The 21,759-nt window shown below is 43.5% G+C and overlaps 1 protein-coding gene across 2 annotated transcripts in view; it reads left to right on the top strand.

The window, feature by feature from the left end:
- Positions 1-9,340, top strand: part of IQCE (IQ motif containing E) — a 114,215-nt gene extending 104,875 nt beyond the window's left edge. For both annotated transcript variants that reach the window (XM_077449158.1, XM_077449159.1), the window contains exons 23-24: positions 2,424-2,543; positions 5,808-9,340. In XM_077449158.1, the coding sequence (XP_077305284.1) occupies positions 2,424-2,543; positions 5,808-5,908 (221 nt within the window). In that variant the 3' untranslated portion in view covers positions 5,909-9,340. The remainder of the gene's footprint in view (positions 1-2,423; positions 2,544-5,807) is intronic.
- The last annotated feature ends 12,419 nt before the right edge of the window (positions 9,341-21,759 follow it).

Raw genomic sequence — 21,759 nt, 5'->3', positions numbered from 1 at the left:
TAGTGAAGCCACCAGTTACAATAAAGGACCATTAATGAGATGTGTAGGGCAGAACTGGACCTGAGGAACTGAAGACAGTATCTGCAGAATAGAGCACCCAAGGTTATGTGCTGAATTCCCAGGATTTGTTTAACAAGTTTATTCTGTGAAGAAGTCCATTTTCAAGGGGACCTGTACTTTGCCTACCCAAGGGCAGAGTTTACATTAAAGTGATAGTAAAGTTTCATTTTTTTTTTTTATTAAAATAATAATTATGTTAAGCTGCGTACACACGGGCGGACTGTATGGCCTACTTAGTCCGTCATACAATCCGACGGACAGTCCGTCCTACTTTCGAATGAACGGACTTGACCACACACGGATGCACAAACAGTCCGTCGAAAGCTTGCGCGATGACGTGTACAGCACGTACGACGGGACTAGAAATAGGAAGTCCAATACACAGCAATGCAACCTTTCGCCGTGTAAATCCTTTCTGAGCATGCGCCATTCTTAGTCCGTCGAACTAGCCTACTGACGAGCGGATTGTCCGCTGAAACCAAAGTATGACGGACAGAATTTCGAAAAATCCGAAATACTTAGTACGCCAGACTGCACGCTGAAAAAGTCAGCTGAAGCCCACACACGAGCGGACTGTCCGCTGAAATGTGTTTCGACGGACTAAGTAGCCCATACAGTCCGCCCGTGTGTACGCGGCCTTATACTTACCTGCTCTGTGCACTTGTATTGCGCAGAGCAGCCCCGAACCTCCTCTTCATGGGTCCCCTGCTGGTGCTCCGGGCTACAGCATACAGGGCACAGGAGGAAGCTGTCATTCTGTGCCTTGCACGTTCTAGCCCGGAACACTGAAAACCACTGGCACTGCCGAGCAAGACCAAACAGCACTGTCTGAATGATCGTTTTGGATCCCTGATGTCCATCTGACATTCACCAAGACGTGCCTCCTTTTATCCTGTTTCAAGTGAGTGCATTACTGCTAAATTAAATATGTTACAATATTGCTGTACTTAGATTGGCGCTGCTTGTCTGTTTTTCCTGGGTTTTTTTTGTATTCTTCCCAGAGGTTCTTCTACTCTTCAGCATGCTGCCTTCCCTGTGCCAGCTATACTCTTACTGTGGTAATCACCCAGGCTATGGACTTAAAAACCCACTACCCCATCATGAGTAATTTCCAACATCATCTTATGTATATATTGACTCTGCTGCTCATTGGTCAGAACTTTGGACTACATATTCAGGATCCTGACATCAAAATCATTGCCTCATAACCCCTGATGACACAGCTTTGCCTGCTGGAATACCTTAGCACAACAATTATTGTGTTTTGTTCCAAGTTTTTTTCTCCCAACAGCATTTATTTATTAGTTTCTGTTTGCTACAATTATATTATAAGGTAAACTGCCCACTCTAGTCTATTCCTGGCTTCAAACGGCATTGTTTGGGCAAGTTTAGCCAGCTTTTAATTGCAGAAATGACTTGGGGGATGAATGCAACAGTTTCTATTGAAACCCACAGAATTATCGAAGTTGTTGGTAGAATCCCTTAATGAGTTTTGCTGTTCTGGGGAAGGAAGATTGTTTGTGGCTCGATCCTAGGAGGGCAGTTATTCTGTTTTATATTTGGTGAATCTCTGTGCCTTCAGTTGGGAAGATTCATCTGTATATACTGCATATTTACTTGCAGTCACACTGTAGTTTCTCCTTTTCACCTTGGGTATAACCTCAGGGTCATTTTCAACTACTACTATGGAGGAATCAACGTTCTCACTAATGCTCACCCAATGTTGCACATAATCAATGCCAATATGTATTTTAGCCAAAAATTCTCATTGACATTTTTTATGCCATAGACCAGGGATATGCAATTAGCAGACCTCCAGCTGTTGCTGAACTACAATTCCCATGAGGCATAGCAAGACTCAGAGCCACAAGCATGACACTCAGAGGCAAAGGCATGATGGGATTTGTAGTTTTGCAACAGCTGGAGGTCCACTAATTGCATATCCCTGGTCTATGGCATAATAAATGTTAATGAGGATTTTTGGCTAAAATACATATTGGCATTGATTATGTGCAACATTGGGTGAGCATTAGTGAGAATGGTAGGTCCTCCATAGTAGTAGTTGAAAATTCTGAGAGTTAAGAACAGATTGGGGCTTGTGACTGTAACGTGTGTGTGTGTGTGTGTGTGTGTGTGTGTGTGTGTGTGTGTGTGTATATATATATATATATATATATATATATATATATGAAAGTGATCTTACAAACACTGTTACTGTTAGCGAATGTGCTTTATTACTATGTAGAAAGATCTGTAAGAAGTTCCAGTATTCCATCCACTTTATTAATTTGCCTCACGTGCATTTTAAGATACTAATGTTACAAGAAAAAGCACAAAACATTAATTTTTTCTTGTTCTTACAGACAGTGACAGCGGTGAAGAGGCAGTTGAAGAGTATATTGAGGAGCTGGCATCTGAAGAGGAAGATGACATCGCTGCTAAGAGACCACCCTCTCGTCGTTCATTATCAAAGCTGAATTCAGGTAGAAGACTCGCTGTCACAGCACTTAAAATAGAACCCTGACCAGACTTAAAGTACTTTGGGATGAACCTGGAATACCTAAAGTAATTACCCTTGCACTGAAGCCCCCTGCATCTTAAGGGTAAAATGCTTGCTGAGTCTAATGCCCCGTACACACGATCGGATTTTCCGACAACAAATGTTGTATGTGAGCTTGTTGGAGGAAAGTCCGACCGTATGTATGCTCCATCAAACATTTGTTGTTGAACTTTCCGCCAACAAATGTTTGCTAGCAGGTTCTCAAATTTTCCGCCAAAAGATTTTTGTGTGTACGCACAAAAGTCAATGCATGCTCAGAATCAAGTACGAGCCGGAAGCGCTCGGTCTTGTAAAACTAACGTTCATAATGGAGATATCATATCACTATTGAACTTCCTTTTTATCGGCTCACCGTATGTCTTATACGTCACTACATTCGTAAATTGTTGGCCAACATTTGTGTGACCGTGTGTATGCAAGACAAGTTGGAGCCAACACCCTACAAACGAAAATCCACGTTTTTTTTGTCAGAAAGTCCGATCGTGTGTACGGGGCATTAGGGTAGATAGAGGAATAAGGTGTAATACAGGGGTGAGCACAAACAGCAACTGCCACCACCTATAACTGGCATTAACAGCAAGGAACACGTGGAAGGGTGACACATGTCAAACAAAAAATAAAATTCCAGCTCAACTTACCAGCCAGCCTGCAACAAACCGAATTATCCTGTCTAAAAGTATGTGTTAAAAACAGAACATAGAGAGTATAGCGGCTTAGTGTTGCAGTATCCTTTGACAGTCAAATTTCTGATGAACTCGTCTATAAAAAGTGTGAAAGGGTTGGGAGTGGCGGAAGGGGGCAAACGTGAGACCCTGACTTAATCAGGATATTTCGGGTTGGGAAAGAATGTGATCTGAGAGGGTAAAGATTTTTATAGTCTGCAAACTTTTCTTTTTGTGTCGGATTCTCCCTCCTGCGTCGTCTGCAAGTTTTCTTTTTTTGGGCCGGACAGGGGGGTTTTGGTCCAAAAAAGAATCAAGTCCTTGGGTGTTTTAGGGACATGTATCACTTTCTGAGTGAGTAGAAATACCCAGTTCAACAGTGGTGAGGGCTGTAATGGAATTTTGATCTAATCGACAATCGTGGAATCTGGTGGTCTGAGAAACGTTGGGACTGGAGTGACTGGCTGAGTGGGTGGATGTTGCCAGTTCAATAATGGTGGGGGCTGTTCTAGAAACTTGATCTGGAGGACTATTATGGCATCTATTGGAATGAGAAACATTACGACTATAAACCAGTGGCGTTATTGGACCCATATGTGGAATGGAATGGCTGGCCGAGGCAAACGCAATGTTTTGCGGGTTGTTCTTATCAGTTTTCTCCTGTGAAGGGGAGATAGAAATGACTGTGGCCCGAATACCCCGAATTTACAGGAAGCGTTGGAAGCCACCAGCACCATCGGTCCTACACTCACAACGGCACAGACTCCAACTCCTAAGCAGATAACCTGCTATACAAAGTGTTTCTACTTCTCCATCTTGTGAGTTGGCTTTTAGAATAAAAGTGTCTTGTTTCCCAGAGTTCTTCCTAGCTCTTCTAAGAGCTGGCAGCCACTGAGACCAACAAAACTTTGGACTATCTGTTCCAATTATTATCCACCATGGAACTTTATGGACTGTTCAGTATTTGTCCATTATTCATATACTATGAATACTCCATATGGGCCAACCCAACCTCCAGTGTGCCAAAAAAGATATGTTTGCATGTTAAAAACCGGAGTTTAGTTTGCACAATGGCAAACAAATGCTTAAGCTGCAGAGGCAGAGATAAGGCATCCCAGTATTATCTGCAGTCCTAACTTTATACATTTTGAGAGCCATAGCAGGAGCACATTCATAGATAGTAATGGATAGATTAAGGGCAAGTATGCCTGGAGGGAGCCCACTCAGGTGTAATACAGGGGTGAGCAACCTTTTGAAGAGCAAGGGCCACTTTAGTGATTTAGTAACCAGTCATTGGCCATAATGAACTATTGGGTGTTTGTATTATTAAAACTATGAGGTTACTGCCCCCCCCCCCCCAAACTGCAGCTGTAAATGAGCGCTTACTGTCCTGACAAAACCAAATAAAATTTTTAGCTCAATTTACCGACCAGTCTGCAACCAACCAAATTATTCTGTCTAACAATATATGTTAAAACACATTTGCAAATAAATGCGTGAGATGCAGAGCCACTTCACAGCACCCCAATATTATGTGCAGTCCTAATTAAATTTTGAGAGCCTCTACATTGGAAGCACATGCATTATAATGGATAGGCAGAGGGCAGCTGAGCCTGGAGGGAGCCCATTCCTCCTTAAGGGCACAGGGACACACTGGACACCCAGCATATAGCACAATGACAGTGAAGGTGTCCAGTGCATCCCCTCACTAGTATTCCGACAGTACAAAAACAAATGGCCACTGCCCCCACCTATAACTGCCCTTTGCAGCAAGGAGCACATGCAAGGGTGACGCATGTCAAACAAAACCAAAGAAAATTCCAAGCTCAACTTACCAACCAGTCTGCAACCAACTGAATTATCCTGTCCACTTTCTACTTGATCCTTAAACTTTCTATGGGGGCACTCATGTGGGCTTGCTTCTGAGTCATGTTGTCTGCATGTATAGATACAGACAGGGCAGCTGCCCCCCCCGTCCCTCATCACAGGATTTGATTGACAGCAGCGGGAACCAATGACTCCTGCTGCTACCAATCTACCCAATGAAGAGGGAGAGAGCCGATAGAGCCACTGCTCTTGTACACGATGCTGGTTCGAGATCAGGCTCAGGTGAGTATAAGGGGGTGGGGGGGGGGGGGTTCTGGGGGGATCTTTTAGCACAGAAGGTTTTCTACCTTTAATGCATAGAATGCTTTAGAACCACTTTAAGAATATGTAAATGTTGAACTTCTATAGGTTGTCCACAGTTCTAGCAGCTATTTCTGGCTGCCACTAGAGGGCGCTGCTTGGTGACAGGAGACTTGCCCCTCATTAAACTGAACGAGCAAATCCATCTCCCTGCAGTAGATTTTCAGAGTTGTGCAACAATTACTGGAGTCAGAAAGCTGCAGGCAGCGGGTAACACTTCACATTGGTTTCAGTGGCTACGGGAACAAGTACAATTGAATGCCTTTTAGGGAAAGTGAAGCTACAATTTAAAGGTCTCCTACTATAGCTTAAAATTCCTTTAATTTTCATAATTTCAGGGAAGGTGCGACAACCCATCGAAGAGGTACTGTCTGACGATTCCGATGACATCATCGTGTCTCCATCACGGCCAACGAGAAGGAAAGACTCAGGCTTTTAAACCAGCTGAACTCACCCATAAAGTGCCTTCAAGACTTCTTTTTTTATATATATCATATCTTATTTATTCAACTTGGTTTTGTTAGGGACACAGATATACAGATATACAGGTTTTCAATTTATTCCTAAATGTTCCTGGATTTTTAAAGAGAATCGGTAACGCTTATAAGCCATTCAGTTTGATGCAAATTATTACATTTTCTTATATACTGTAGATCTATATACTATAAATATATATAGGCCTTCCGATATGTGATCAGCACTGATGGAAATATGTAGCAGCACTTTCTTCAGTAAAGCATCTTAGCCCTATTACTTTTCATTCAACCACCCAGCAAGATTTAATTTCATAGCTTTATCTTTATATTAAAGCTGAACTCCAGAAATGTTTTTTAGTTTAGTTTGGTTACATCTGAACCTTCATCTCACATCTGAAGGGCCACTGAAGATGCAGTGATTTTTTTTAAATGTTTTTTTGTCTGTTATATTTAGGATACTTTCACACTGAGGCATTGGGGGCGTCGACAGTAAAGCACCGCTCTTTTTAGCGGCACTTTACCGTCGTTTTAGTTGCGTTATTCGGCCATTAGTGAGGCGATTTTAACCCCCCGCTAGCGGCCAAGAAGAGTTAAAACTGCCCGCCTGTAGCGGCGCTTTGCCGGAGGTTTGGTGGCGCTGCACATTGATTTCAACGGGCAGGGGCACCTTAGGAGCGGTGTGTACAAAGATGATGCTTGCAGGACTTTTTTTAGCATCCTGCCAGCGCACCGCTCCAGTGTGAAAGCACTCGGGCTTTCACACTGGAGCGAGAGGGAGACGTTCTTTACAGGCGCTATGCAGGCGCTATTTTTAGCGCTATAGTGCCTGTAACACACCTCTAGTGTGAAAGCAGCCTTATATTTCTGAATTTCAGTTGCTGCAGCTGGCAGGCAGTGGCATAGGCAAGGAGAGGGAAGAATGAGGAGTGAAGGATCCAGAGAGTGAAATGAGGAGTGCCAATAGGAGCAGGAGGAGGGCGTGTATTTTGTAGCCGGTGTTCTGGCATATAGCATCCGTCCATCGGATAGTGTCCGCCCCGTACTGCGCAGGCGCATCACTTGCTCAGTACGGAGCAGAAGGAGATTCGGAAAATCTCCGAAGATGAACGGCGCCTGCGTCGTGAGTGGAGGTGCTAGCCCCACCATCCAAATGGACATAGGGCTGCAAATATTGGAGGGCCCCTTGCGGGCTCGCTCGCCACGCTACGGGCATGGCCTCGCTGCGCTCAGCTCTTTTTATTCCAACTCTATGTCCACTTGGATGGTAGAGCTAGAATCTGGACTCACGGCGCAGGCGCCGTTCATCTTCGGCTATTTTCAGAATCTGTGTGTCCTGTGTACTGCGCATACGCTGTACACAGCGGACACTATCCGATGGGGGACACAATGTGATAGGATACCGGCAGAAACTAAGATCCTTCTTAAATTACTCAGTAGTTAGAAAATGGTGTAACTTGCATTAACCAGATTATTTCTTACTGGATACTAAAAAATATCATGAGTGTGATTCCACAGACCATGCTGAGATTTTTTTTGAGGCAGTGCAAGGTGCAAAAACTGATCAGTGTCAGTGAAAGGTGAATTGTTTTTGGCTTACAGCATTGTACATTTTGCTATTTGCTTCATGAACGTTGCTTACTTCCACATACCGTTTTAGGATGTCATCGTCACTTATAATTGGGCTTAGGTTTAGTCCGAACTGAGTTTGGCACAAATCCATGGGAAGCTATCATATAATAGCTGGCCACCATCCCATCATTGACCTAATATGACCACATGGCCGTGTTTGGACAATGTCATTAAATCCGTGATATCACCAGCATCCCCGCCCCATTGGTAAAGTGTAACAAAGACAAACCTTTTTTTTTTTTTTTTTTATTTATTTTTTGTATGTTTTTGGATAGCGTGGAGAGGAATTTTGAACACCTGCCAGATTTATTGCTGTCCCCTTTAGGGAGATTCACCCTCTCTGTGTCCTGTTTACCATTATCCGTGAAAGTAAAAGAAAATCCCAAATTTTTAGGTTGACATCAGAACACTAAGAAGGGAAATCTTCCAATGGGGACACTAGTTTTGATGACACATTGGGAGTCCTTCACACAGGAGGGATTTCCTTTCACTTTCTGTTTTGGCTATGGGACAGCAAGTGAAGGGAAATCTCCCCAATAGGACACAGATGGCAAAAAAAAAAGGATGGGGTTTTAACCCTCACTTCTTTTTCCAAAATGGAATAAAAAAGGCTTGCCTTTAGTTATACTTTAAATGGGGCAAGGAATTCCACAGTTGCAGCTAATTGGGATGGCGACCTGCTGCCATATGACAGTTTCCCACGGATTCAGGCCGAACTTTACCTTAATTGTAACTACCAAATTTATATATTTTTGGGGCTTAGGAGATTTAAAAAAATGTGTGCACACCAGTGGTGGCTGGTGCTCCATATTTTTTTTTGGGGGGGGGGCAAACCAACACCACCCCCCCTTGGTGGGAGATGCGGGGGGCCATTCCACCCTACAACACCCACCCCCCCGGGATATGGACATGAAGGTGGCAATCACCAGCACCACCAACCCCCCCGTGGGAGACAGGAAGGACGGAGGGCCCCCTTACCTTAGGAGGCAGACGAGTCCTGCCCGTGATAACACCTCGCTGTGAGGCTGTTGCTTCTCCTCACAGCCAAACAGGAAGTGGGTCCAAAGACTCCATGCCCAATCGGGTCTCAGGAGCAGCTTTCTGATTGGCCAGGAGGAGAATCAGGAAGACAATAGTGAATTTTAATTCACTATTGTCACACAAGTCAGTGGGCTCGGTGTGCAGTGCTTTGCAACCCAAGCCCACCCTTATTTGAAGCCAATTGGAGCCCTGGCTCTAATCACGTGCGTAAAAAAAAAAACCCCCATTGGAATCTTTGTGTCCAGTGCCCTGCATGTAGATTAGGGGTAGGGTGCATGGATTAGGCAGGCCTATGGAGTGACCGCCACTGGTGCACACTTTTTTTCTTGTACTGACTACTGTTCCAGTGATTTCACCATTATAAATTATGATCAGTTCTGGTTGGGTTATGTTGTACTGGGTACTGTGAATCATCTATAGCTTGGGGCTAGTGATAAATTGCAGAGATCTGAAAATCTTGTTGTATGAAGTAAAAAAAATAAGCTGATTCCACTGTGTGCTGAGCCCATCACAGCCTCAGGAATTCGTTTATTTGGAAACATGTTCTGTTGCAAAAACTGGGACAGGCATCACTTTGGTTATTATCTTTTATCAATAATATCTATTCAAAGCTAAAACAATCAAGACCATTTTTAAAATTTAAATCTTAAGACCAAACACATTTTTTTTACATTTGGGACACAGTGGGGAGAGGTTAGAAGCCCTGTCAGGTTTTAGCTGTTTGATACAGCACCAACCATCTTTATTTTTCAATCAGATGGTGCTGCACAATGTAGTTCTTCAAAGTGAAGATAAGTCCATACTGTAGAGCAGTGGTTTACAACCTCAGTCCTTAAGTACCCCCAATGGGCCATGTGTTTCCTTTACTTTGTATAGCTGCTTTAAATCAATATCAATGACATGGTATTGATAAGAGCTATTTTATCTAAGGGAAGTTCCCGAAACATGACCTGTTGGGGGTACTTGAGGACTGAGGTTGAGAACCACTGCTGTAGAGTACAGCGACTCTGGTTAGGCAGCTCTCTAACACATAGTGACCTCAAAGGTACAAACACTAGAAAGTGTAAGATGAATAAGAGTGCTACACTGAACGTTTAGGGGTCCAAGAGTATTTTTTTCATCCCAGAAGTCCAAAGACAGCAGAAGAAGAAGAAGCTCTTCCTCTACAACCATCTGCTGAAGCATGCAGTTTAGGGATCCAGCTTATTCCCGAGTTGAATCAACCCCCTATTAACTCACACAAGTCCAGCATTTACGGGAACTGAAACCAGTAGTTTAAGCCCTGATGAAGGGGGAACTTTATAGCCCCTGAAACACATTGATTTGTTGTCTATGGACCTCTGTGATGAAATAAATAGTCGTGGGCTCCTAACCCATCGGTGTGGCCCTCTTGTTCTCCCAACATCTTCCAGGTTTTTTCTACTGTCTATGTCTTAGCTGCTAAGATTCAACCTCTCTATTTGTCCCACTTTCCACTATCGGAGGGCCTGAAAGTGATGGAAAACTGTCACCGGAAAAGCAAACGATGGGACATTTTCTAATGTTCAAAGATGGCCATAGATGGATCATAATTTGACCATTCTAACAAGGACTGAACAAAATTCGAATCATCTATGGCCATTGCCATTTGAGAAGAGTCAATCTAATGACTGACTTCTCTTGAATGGGACTGTTGGTATATTTTCATACCATTAGCGCTTGATCAGTATATTCTGTTCTGAAAGCGGAGGAGTCCCCACTGTCAGAATACAGTGGTGCAGCAGGGAGGATTCCTTCATCCTCCTTGAATGTGTGGATTGGAGAATCTGGTCCCTTTTTTTTTGGTCAGTCAGCTCGCTGATCAAAAAACAAGGCCCATCTATGGCCAGCTTAACCACTTGCCGACCGCTGTCGGCATATATACGTCGGCAGAATGGCACGGCTGGGCAAAGTAACGTACCTGTACGTTACTTTGAAATTCCCACTGTTGTGTGCGCTTGCCCACCGCGAGCTCCGTGACCGCGTCCATGGGTCCCGCGGGCTCTATCGCCGCGGGGATACCCGCGATCGTGTCACAGAGCTCAAGAACGGGGAGATGCCGATGTAAACACAATCTCCCCATTCTGCCTAATGACAGGACACTGATCGTCTGGTCCCTGTCACCGGGAGCAGCGATCAGTGTCCATGTCACACAAGCCCATCCCCCAGACAGTTAGAATCACTCCCCTAGGAACACTTAACCCCTCCCTGCCCCTTAGTGGTTAACCCCTTCACTACCAGTGACATTTTTACAGTAATCAATGCAATTTTATAGCACTGATCGCTGTATTAATGGCAATGGTCCCAAAAATGTGTAAAAATTGTCCGATGTGTCCGCCATAATGTCGCAGTCACGATAAAAAAATAAAAAAAAATCGCTGATCGCCGCCATTACTAGTAAAAAAAATGATTAATAAAAATGCCATAAAACTATCCCCTATTTTGTAGATGCTATAACTTTTGCGCAAACTAATCAATAAATGCTTATTGCGATTTTTTTTTTTCCCAAAAATATGTAAAAGAATACGTATCGGCCTAAACTGAGAAAAAAATGTTTTTTATATATATTTTTAGGGGATATTTATTATAGCAAAAAGTATAACATAATGCGTTTTTTTCAAAATTCTCGCATTTTTTTTGTTTATAGCGCAAAAAATGAAAACTGCAGGGGTGATCAAATACCACCAAAAGAAAGCTCTATTTGTGGGAAAAAAAGGACGCCGATTTTGTTTGGGAACCACGTCGCACGACCGCACAATTGTCCGTTAAAGCGACACAGTGCATAATCGCAAAAAGTGCTCTGGTCAGGAAGGGGGTAAATCCTTCCAGGGCTGAAGTGGTTAAGAGGGTATTTCTCCTCACTTTTTATTGGCCGTTTAATTCCTCTGAGGCGGGGAAATCTTCCCAACAGGGAATATTTACATACTGTAAGAAAAAAAAAATGGCAGGAGATTTTAACCATTCTCTACATCCAAAACTTAAAGTGATACTAAAGTCTTTTTTTTCTTTAAAAATAACAAACATATTATACTTACCTGCTCTGTGCAGTGTTTTTTTTCTTGGGTCCTTCGCTGGTGCTCCTGGCCCCTCCCTCCTGCCTAGTGCCCCCACAGCAAACAGCTTGCTATGGGGGCACCCGAGCCGCTGCTCTTTGTGTCCATTCAGACATAGAGCCCCGTTTTGGCCCCACCCCCACTTTCTCCTCATTAGCTCACTGACTTTGACAGCAACGGGAGCCAATAGTACCGTGTTGCCATCTTCGCCAATGAGGACGGAGAGCCCTAGGCAGCCCAGACTCTCCTGCAACATCACTGGATCTAGATGCACCTTAGGTAAGTATTAGGGGGGCTGCTGCACAAAGAAGGTTTTTTTTATCTTAATGCATTAAGATAAAGACTTTCTGACTTTACAACCACTTTAAAGGGGCAAGTGTCTTGTTACAGAAAGATTAGCTCACCCCCAGACTTTTTCTTTGTCCTTAGCGTTGCAAGATTTCTGTGTTCCCAGCTCCACCCACCAGATTAACAAGGAGAGTCTCACTTTAATTTTATTTATTTTTTATTTTTATTTTTTTCAATACTGAAAGCACCAAGTTTGAAGGAGAATAGAACGCTACAGTGAAATAATCTCAAAGCTGGAGACCGCAAGAGATATCCGAGCTTAATAGGAATTAATTCCATCAGAATACTTGGAAAAATCAAATAAATACATTTTGGACTGATTAATGTTTCAGCGATTAGATTTCAATGTATTTTTCCTTTTTTATATGCAAGTCTGATCTCATGTGCAGTCCTTTTATTTATGTCTGCCCAGGAAGGATCTACACTACAGGTTGACATTTGTGGTCCCTAAGCACTTCTGTCCCTTTTTTACTTACATTGAATTTCAAGTGTAGAAATCTGTCCCATTCTCTTATATTGAATCATTTTAACACATCCAGTAATAAGGGCTTTAAATGGGTGATATTGTTGATCCAATTCTCTACTTTTACATGAATCTTTTGATATATAGGGAAATATTTATCTAAATCTGTGTCTCATAATGTCATGAATTGTTTCCCTTGTTTGAAAATTACATTACTTTTTTTGTATATTATGTTGAGTGTTATTTGTCCAACTTTCTGTGTTATCCATGTTTTTTTTACTGTAAATATAAGTAAAATCACCAACATATTCTTATGCCCTGTACACACGTTCGGACATTCCGACAACAAAATCCATCAGATTTTTCCAATGGATTTTGTGCCAAACTTGTCTTGCATACACACGGTTGGACAAAGTTGTCGGAAAATCCCATGGTTCTTAACAAGGTGACGTCAAAAGCGTACGTTGGGACTATAAACTAGCCAGTAGCCAATAGCTGTGATCTCCTAATTTATTCTGAGCATGTGTGGCACTTTGTCTGTCGGAATTGTCTACACACGATCAGAATTTAAATGACGGAATTCTGTTGTCGGAAATTTTAGATCCTGCTCTCAAACTTTGTGTGTCGGAAATTCCGACGGGAAAAGTCAGATGGAGCCCACATACGATCGGATTTTCCGACAACACGATCCGATCGCACGTTTTCCGTCGGAAATTCCGACCATGTGTACAGGGCATTAGTCATAGACTCTTTGCTATCAGTTAATATAGAAAGTACAAAAACCCAGAGATTTGAATTATACTTATGTCTTGCACCTCTACAGGAAATAAACATAAGGTCTCCGATACACTTATGTCAATGGCACCCTTTAAAGTGGTAGTAAATGCTGCATGCCAAAATCCACTAACAGGCAGGGTTTTCATAACGGAAGAGACCCCAGAGGGCTCTTCTGTCATAAATGTCCCCTCTGCCTGTCAGCAGTAATGCGATCTGGGCCACACCCGCACAGCTCAGACGGCATTTATGGCATACTCTGCATGTCGTGGCGCATGGGGGAGTGACGTCACTGCAGACCAACCAATCAAGTGGCTAAAGATTCAAAACCCGGAAAGAAGACTGGGTTAATGTAGTTGTAAACCCACTTTGAAATTTCTTTTTAAAAACGAATACCTGCAAGACAAAGGCATAATGAGCTAGTATACTAGCTCATCATGTAATACTCACCTGAGATCGAAGCCCTTGCTGCAGTGCCCGTACACAGCACTGGCCGGCGACAATTCTCCTTGGAGTTACTTCCTGGTATCGCGGCTCCACCGCTGTGATTGGCCAGAGCCGCAATGACATCACTCCTGCGCGGGAGGCACCGGTAACCGCACACTCACTGAAGCAAATGGCACTTACGTGCCATTGCTTCAGTGAGCATGTGTCGATGACGGTAGCTACAGGTAAGCCTTTATTATAGACTTACCTGTAGCAAAAAAGTGGATTGTAAGAGTTTACAACCACTTTAACATGGAAGCCGCTGGGGATCGGTGGAGCCGTGACAAGACAAAGCAATTTAAATAATCTCTCAATGGTAGCCGCACTCACTAAATATCCACATAAAAATATTCTGTATCTAAGTGACCAGTATAACCAAAATTGTGTTGCGCTATCCAAATAAAGTGAAAATGCATAAATATACCAATATCAGAAATTCATCAGATAACTTAATAAAACAAGTGTTTAAACATATAAATCAATAATTAATATGTGCAAGCTATAGAAAAATGTCCAGAGGGAACAGAAAAGTGCTCAGTGCAAAAAGTCCATAGGCAAGTTCATAAAACGCCAAATTCCAGCGGTCCAGTGTAAGTGAACAACACTTCACCCGGGTGCACAGCCCCACTGACAAGCCACTTACCAGCAGGTAAGACCTCAATGGTGGAGGTCTGGCTGCGCTTTTGGGAGATAACCCACTGGGATGGATGGATAGTGTGATCCAGGACTCAAGTGAAAAACTACCAATCAACCAAAGCAATCCACATATGAAACTCAATGTAAAACAAAGGCAAAGAAGGATCTCATGGTGTAGTAGTTTTGTAAAATCTTGCAATAGACAGGAAAGAAAATGACACATAACACAGATAATCACAATCAGTACCCCGGCGGGCGTGATGACGTCACCACTGTAGCTCCACCTAGGGACTGGGAACATTTTTTAATGGTTGCATTTAAAAAGAAACTCTGGAAGCTGTGCCAAAAGAAGGCAAGTAGGAGGCAAAGGACTAGTCACCAAGATTGCATGTGGTCTCCCTGCAGCTGTTCTTTCCACCATTACTGACTCACTGTGCCTTGACCTGCTCTGTATGGAGGTGGCCATCTTGGTGGAGGCAGAGTTTTTCTTCTTCATGTCAGCCTCCAGCAAGGAGAACAATGAGCAGCACAGTAGTGACATCACCAAATGTCACTTAAAGTCCCGCCAAAATTTTTTTTTAGTCAGCAGCTAAAAATACTGCAGCTGCTGACTTTTAAAATATGGACACTTACTTGTCCAGGGTGCCCGCGAAGCCGATCTGTCCCTCTGCTCTTGGGTGGAGGCGCCTTCATCTTCAGTAAGGGAATCACAGCCTGGTTCCCTACTGCTCATGCACAAGTCGCACTGCGTGTCCTCACTGGTCCCTGCTGTCTTCTGGAACCCGTGTGTCTCCCAGAAGACAGTGGGGGGTCGGAGAAGAGGCCGGACATGGCGTAGATCGTGGTGATCTATGCCCGGAAGTGGGAGCAAATACCGGTATTATACAGGTATCTGCTCCCCTCCTCCCCATGAAAGGTGTCAAATGTGACACCGGAGGGGGGGGATGAATCCGTATAGTGTACGTTCCATTTTTGGGTGGAACTCCACTTTAAAATCTGCTGAGACTAGCAGTTAAAGGTACAGCACCTTGGATCTTTTGGAGCAATTATACAGCTGTGAGATTGCAAGCACAGGAGTGCCTAGGCACACTCACACACCAGTGATTGGACTGCTATAGTTCAAGATCAATTCCAGACAAAAGGTGCATTTTCGGGGTACTGCTTGGGCAGAATTCATATGTTTCCTAAAAGGTAGCAAATCTTTATTTTGGAGTTTAAGTGTCCACTTTAAGAAAGATTGGAATTTGTCTACTGTTCATTCATCAGACTCAGTATGTTTCAGATTTTCAAAGCAAAAAGGCATAATAGCAGAGTGTACTTTTTTTTTTCAACTAAAGATCCTTATTTTCCTCTTTGGTGTCTTTTCCTAGCATGGTTTAGAGCATATTTCCTGGAAACAGTACTATCCGTATGGCGCATAGATACCACACATTAACTAATGATCTTATTAGCAGATGTTTCACGGTTTGGTAAGAAGCCACATAGGTCGATGAATTAAGTACTTCCATTATCTCGCCATAAGTGGCGTTCTTGATTGCTCTGCTGCCTTTAATTGACTTAAAGCACCTCAATTTCATTCTCTGTATTCCACGAACGCTTGCATTAAAATACTTGTTCATTGACAAATCAAAGCAATAGATTGCTTAGTGTTACAATAGTAATAGTGGGGTGTATTTACTTCTTTTTTTTTTTTTAAGGAGAAGTAGGGCCAAAGCTACAGTTCGTTCTACACCCCTGTGATCCATTTTCAGATGACAGCGGGCTTCAGTCCGCTGTCAGCTGACATCACAGAGCCGGTCCAGGCCCTGAAAAGTTGTTCTAAAGCCTGAAGGTTTATTTTTATCTTAATACATTCTCTGCATTAAGGAAAAAAACCTTATTTTTCCAGCTCCCTCCCCCAGCCCCTCCAAATACTGACCTGAGCCCGATCTCAATCCAGCGATGTGCACATCTCGACTTTCTCACTCCTCATTGGCTCAGACACAGCAGCCAGAGCCATTGGCTTCCACTGCTGTCAATCACAGCCAGTGGGGGGACGGTGGGGCCGAGTTTTTGTGTGTCTTATGGACACATAGAGCTGGCTCAGGAGTGAGCATGCACCAGTGCTCCCAGAGAAGCTGCTTGCTATGGGGGCACTCGGAGGGGGGAGTTGCCAGAAGCATCAGCAGGGCACCCAAGAAGAGGAGCATTTGGGCTGGTTGTTTTGCCCAGAGCAGGTGATTATATGTTTGTTATTTAAAAAAAAAAAAAAAAAAGGTAAGGTAAGAGATAGGTCCCATTGTTTTGACAGCTCTAAGCTTACAGTACCTTGAAAAAGTATTCATACCCCTTGAAATTTTCCACATATTGTAATGTTACAACCAAAAACTTAAATGTATTTTATGTGATAAACAAACACAAAGTGGCACATAATTGTAAAGTGGAAGGAAAATGATAAAAGGTTTTCAAATTTTTCTATACTAGAGTCAATACTTTGTAGAACCACCTTTCGCTGCAATTACAGTTGCAAGTCTTTTTTTGGGGATGTCTCTACCAGCTTTGCACATCTAGAGTGACATTTTTACCCATTCTTCTTTGCAAAATAGCTCAAGATCTGTCAGATTGGATGGAGAGCGTGTTTAAACAGCAGTTTTCAAGTCTTGCCACAGGTTTAGGTCTGAACTTTGACTTTGATCTAAACCATTACATTATAGCTCTGGCTATATGTTTAGGGTTGTTGTCCTGCTGGAAGGTGAACCTCTGCCCCAAGTCTTTTGCAGACTCTTAACAGGTTCTAAGATTGCCCTGTATTTGGTTCCATCCATGTTCCCATCAACTCTGACCAACTTCCCTGCCCCTGCTGAAGAAAAGCATCCCCACAACATGCAACTCCCACCACTATGTTTCACAGTGGAGATGGTGTGTTCAGGGTAATGTGCAGTGTGAATTGTTTTACCACACTAAAGCCCCATACACACTATCAGATCTTCTGCAGATTTTTTCCTTCAGATTTACCAAAACCATATAATATGAGGTCGAACCTTAGGAGTTTCAATTTGTATGCAATCAGGCAGGCCCTTGCACTACATGGTTTTGGTAATTCTGAAGACAAAAATCAGCAGAAAATCTGATTAGTGTTTATGGGGCTTTAGCTTTTGCTTTTAGGCCAAGAAGTTACATTTTGATCTCATCTGACTAGAGCATCTCCTTCCACATGTGTGCTGTGTCCCCCACATGGCTTTGACACAAACTGCAAATGGGACTTTGAAGGACATTATGTACTCTACAAACTACTATTAACTTGTCTATTCCCATAGTCATCTAGTTTATAAAACCCTGCTAGGCACACTGATATAAATTTACCTATGAAAACACACACACTTCTAGTAAAACACTAGCTTATTTATTTCCCAAGACATTAGGAAAGCTAACATAAAGTATTAAAAAGACGTTACAATATCACAAAACGTACAATCAGAACATATACCATATTTATCGGCGTATAACACGCACCTTTTTCCCCTTAAAATCAGGGGAAAATAGTGGGTGCGTGTTATATGCCGATCACCCGCTGATTGCGAGCTCTTCTGCCTTTTCTGCCGGTCTCGGCAGCTTTCGGCTATTTCCGATTGCTCTCGAGAATAGCCGAGAATGGCCGAGTGCGGCCGAAAATAGCCGAGAGCTACAGAGCGCCGCCGAGATACACAGGACATCCGCTCTGTATCTCGGTGTCGCCATTTTTAAACGGAAAGCCTGCAAAAGAAACTGACAGGGCTGCAATGGAAGGCTGCAAATGACTGGGAAGGCTGCAATGGAAGGCTGCTAATGACATGTAAGGCTGCAAATGACTGACAAGGCTGCATTGATGGGCATTTAAATGTATGTTTTTTTCCTTAGACTTCCCTCCTAAAAGTTTTTTTCTTTAAAATTCCCTCCTAAACTTCGGGGGCATGTTATACGCTGGCGTGTGTTATACGCCAATAAATACATTAATGCAAGAATATGAAAGATACTTATCACAAGGCCCTCCGTGAGGCTTTGTAGAATTGTAGCACTGCCGAGCCATGAGGTTAGCAGAGACACAATTTCATGGTAAGGCCACAGCGAACCGAGAGAGACAGCGAGAGCTCTTTGAAGCATTCCTTTTTGACAAACACACCTCATCCCACTGCCAGTCCCATTTGCTTTGGACCAATCAGTGTTCACATGACAATCCTCCTTATATTACTGACTGTCCTGCCATACTTGGCTTCTGAGGACAGTATTGCAGTCTATGCACCCTGAGCTGTCTTCATCATCAATCTATTTGAAGCTTTGTGCACACCAGGTGGGCTGAAGATAACTCCTTTTGCTATGTAGATTCTGTTTGGTGCCACATTCCTCTGTACCTTTTAAAAGTGTGGGACTGCCAGTGTCAATATGGCTGATCTTGGTTGTACAAACAGATGTGTAGAAACTTTAGAAATATAACATTAATTCATGTTTGTTTCCAACAGACTTCTTATGGCTTTCTTTCAAAAATAACTTTCTTCTTGCTTGTCTTCAATAAAGGCCAGTTTTGTGGAGTGCACGAGTAATAGTTGACCTGTGGACAGATTCTCCCGCCTGAGCCGTGGATCGCTACAGCTCCTCCAGCGTTACCATGGGCCTCTTGGCTGCCCAGCCTGTCCGTTTAGGTGGACGGCAGGGGCGGACTGACCATTCAGCCACTCGGGCACTGCCCGAGGGCCCCGGGCCACTAGAGGGCCCCATCAGGGTTGCCAGCCTCAGTAAAACCAGGGACAGTATGTAAAAATCTGTTTTTTTTACATCTCTCTCTGAAATATCCCTTACCAACATCATTTTGGTCTAAAAATCCTGAGATTATAGCTGCCCCACCTCTCCAGTACCTTCTCAGCCAATAGAAATATGTCTGTGTGTACATGTATGTGTGTGTGTGTATACTATGTGGCCCCATAATCTCTGATTTCCTGGGGGCCCCCATAATCTCCTATTACCTGGGGGCCCCATGAGTTGTCAGTCCACCCCTGTTTTGGTAGGTTTACAATGTTGCCATACTCTTTCTATTTTCGGATGATTAATTGACCAGTGCTCCGTGAGATGTTCAAAGTTTGGGATGTTTTTTTATAACCTAACCCAGTTGTATTTATATGAGATTAAATTACACACAGGTGGTTTCTATTTACTAATTAGGAAACTTAAGGAAATTGGTTCCACTAGATTTTAGTTAGGGGTATCAGAGTAAAGGGGGCTGAATACAAATGCACGCCCCACTTTTCAGATATGTATTTGTAAAAAATGTTGAAAACCATTTATGATTTTCCTTCCAATTCACAATTATGTGCCAATTTGTGTTGGTCTATCACATAAAATCCCAATAAAATACATTTACGTGTGTAGCGTTGGCCCTGGCCTCCAAAGGCCTAATGGTGACCTCCAGAATCAGAGAGAGCTGACAACCTTCCTTGTAGAGTGGGTTACTAGGCATAGTGGGTGTAATGCAAGATGGAATGATTGGGCTCCAGTCACTTTTTGGATGTAAACAGAAGAGATTTATTGTCTCTTAACAAGAACTGGAGGAGAGAGGGTTAGGGCCAGCACACCCTTATGACCTGTACACACGGTCGGACATTCCGTCGACAAAATACGTCTGATTTTTTCCAGATGGATTTTGGCCCAAACTTGTCTTGCATACACACGGTTGCAAGAAGTTGACAGAAAATCCGATCGTTCAGAACGCAGTGACGTTCAACACGTACGACAGTACTATAAAGAGGCCAGTAGCCAATAGCTTTTGTCTCGTAATTTATTCTAAGCATGCCTGGCACTTTGTCCGTCGGAATTGTCTATACACGATCGGAATTTAAATGATTGGATTTCGTTGTCAGAAAATTTTAGATTCTGCTCTCAAACTTTGTGTGTTGGAAAATCAGACGGAAAAAGTCAGATGGAGCCCACACACATTTTCCCGACAACAAGATCCGATCGCACATTTCCCGTCGGAAATGTGTACAGGGCATTAGGCAGATGCAATGGTAATTTTCAGACTTCCAGACCAAATAGGCAGACCGCTATAAGGGCTAAGGGCCTTCCAGCCGGATAAGGTCACTGTATTTGTAGAACTGGTGTCTCCTGTGGCAACTGAACTAGCAACAGTCAATAGTGATCCTTGAGCCATGCACACATGGCCGGACTTTCCGGCAGACTAGGTCCAACGGTCTTCCTGATGGTCTTTCGGTGGACTTCCGACGGACTTTCCAAACGAATGGACTTGCCCACACACAATCACACCAAAGTCAGACGGATTTGAACGTGATGGAGTGCGTCTGAAATATTTGAAACATGTTCTATATCTAAAGTCCGTCAGATTTTTTGACAGCAAAGGTCCGATGAAGCCCACACACAGTTGAATTGTCCGACGGATTCATTCCATCGGACCTTTGCTGTCAGGAAACAGTCCGGCCATGTGTACACGGCGTTACATATACCTTGGTATAGATCTTTTCTTACGTATCACAATGTCCCAAGGTGGATCACTCACTGAGCTCCCAATCTCTCACTAGACGTCAAGATCCCAGTCGTCATCTGATCCTCTGAGCTCTTCCACAGCTAACCCACTGTATACTCCTCAAGTGTCACCCCCCACTAACCCACTGGGTCCCTTGCTTGGTACTTGCTGAAGCTTTCGCACTTCTTCACCATCCCCAACTAGTGAAAAAGGCTGCTCTGGTACTTCTTTCAGACTTCCATAACTGGCCTCTGATAACAGGAAAGGATGGTCTCTTAGTGGTAACTTCTTTTCCTTTACCTCTGGCCTTGATCCATGATTGCCGATGGCAACCTGGAATGATCGTTCCCGATAGCAACAACTTGGTTCCCCATCCAGCTGAACCTCTGCATCTTGGTCAGACTCCAAGCCTGAAGTCCCAACCCCCCACTGCTTCTCCTACTCCTGGATAGGCCTCAGACAGCTTAGCAACCAGGTACTCCCAGGATAGGCCTCAGGCTTCTGGCCTAGCAACCCGGGGCATTTCAACACATGTCCAACCAGACAGCCGTCCAGGTGACACAGAACAGCGATCACCTGACTCCGCACAAATAAATAGGCTCTCCCAGAAGGCCAAGGAACCAAGGAGACCCCTGCCAATTGGCCGAGACAACCCATCCACTTAAAGTCTGGCTTTGCTAAGCTCTTGTCAATGCAATGTCAATGGCAACAGTGCCACCCTGTAACAGAAGCGAGAAGTGTGGCAAATCCAGATTTAGGCTGGATTCACACCTATGCAGTTTTAGTACTTTTTGCATTTTGCAGATTTGCACTACAGATCCTATTCCATAGGAAACAATGGTAAATGGACTATAGTGCAAATCCGCGAAATGCAAAAAG

Source organism: Lithobates pipiens, unplaced genomic scaffold, assembly GCF_037356315.1.
Source record: "Lithobates pipiens isolate NorthernLeopardFrog02 unplaced genomic scaffold, aLitPip1_a1.2 Scaffold_22, whole genome shotgun sequence".
NCBI lineage: Eukaryota > Metazoa > Chordata > Amphibia > Anura > Ranidae > Lithobates > Lithobates pipiens.
This window is presented reverse-complemented; position numbering and strand designations above follow the sequence as displayed.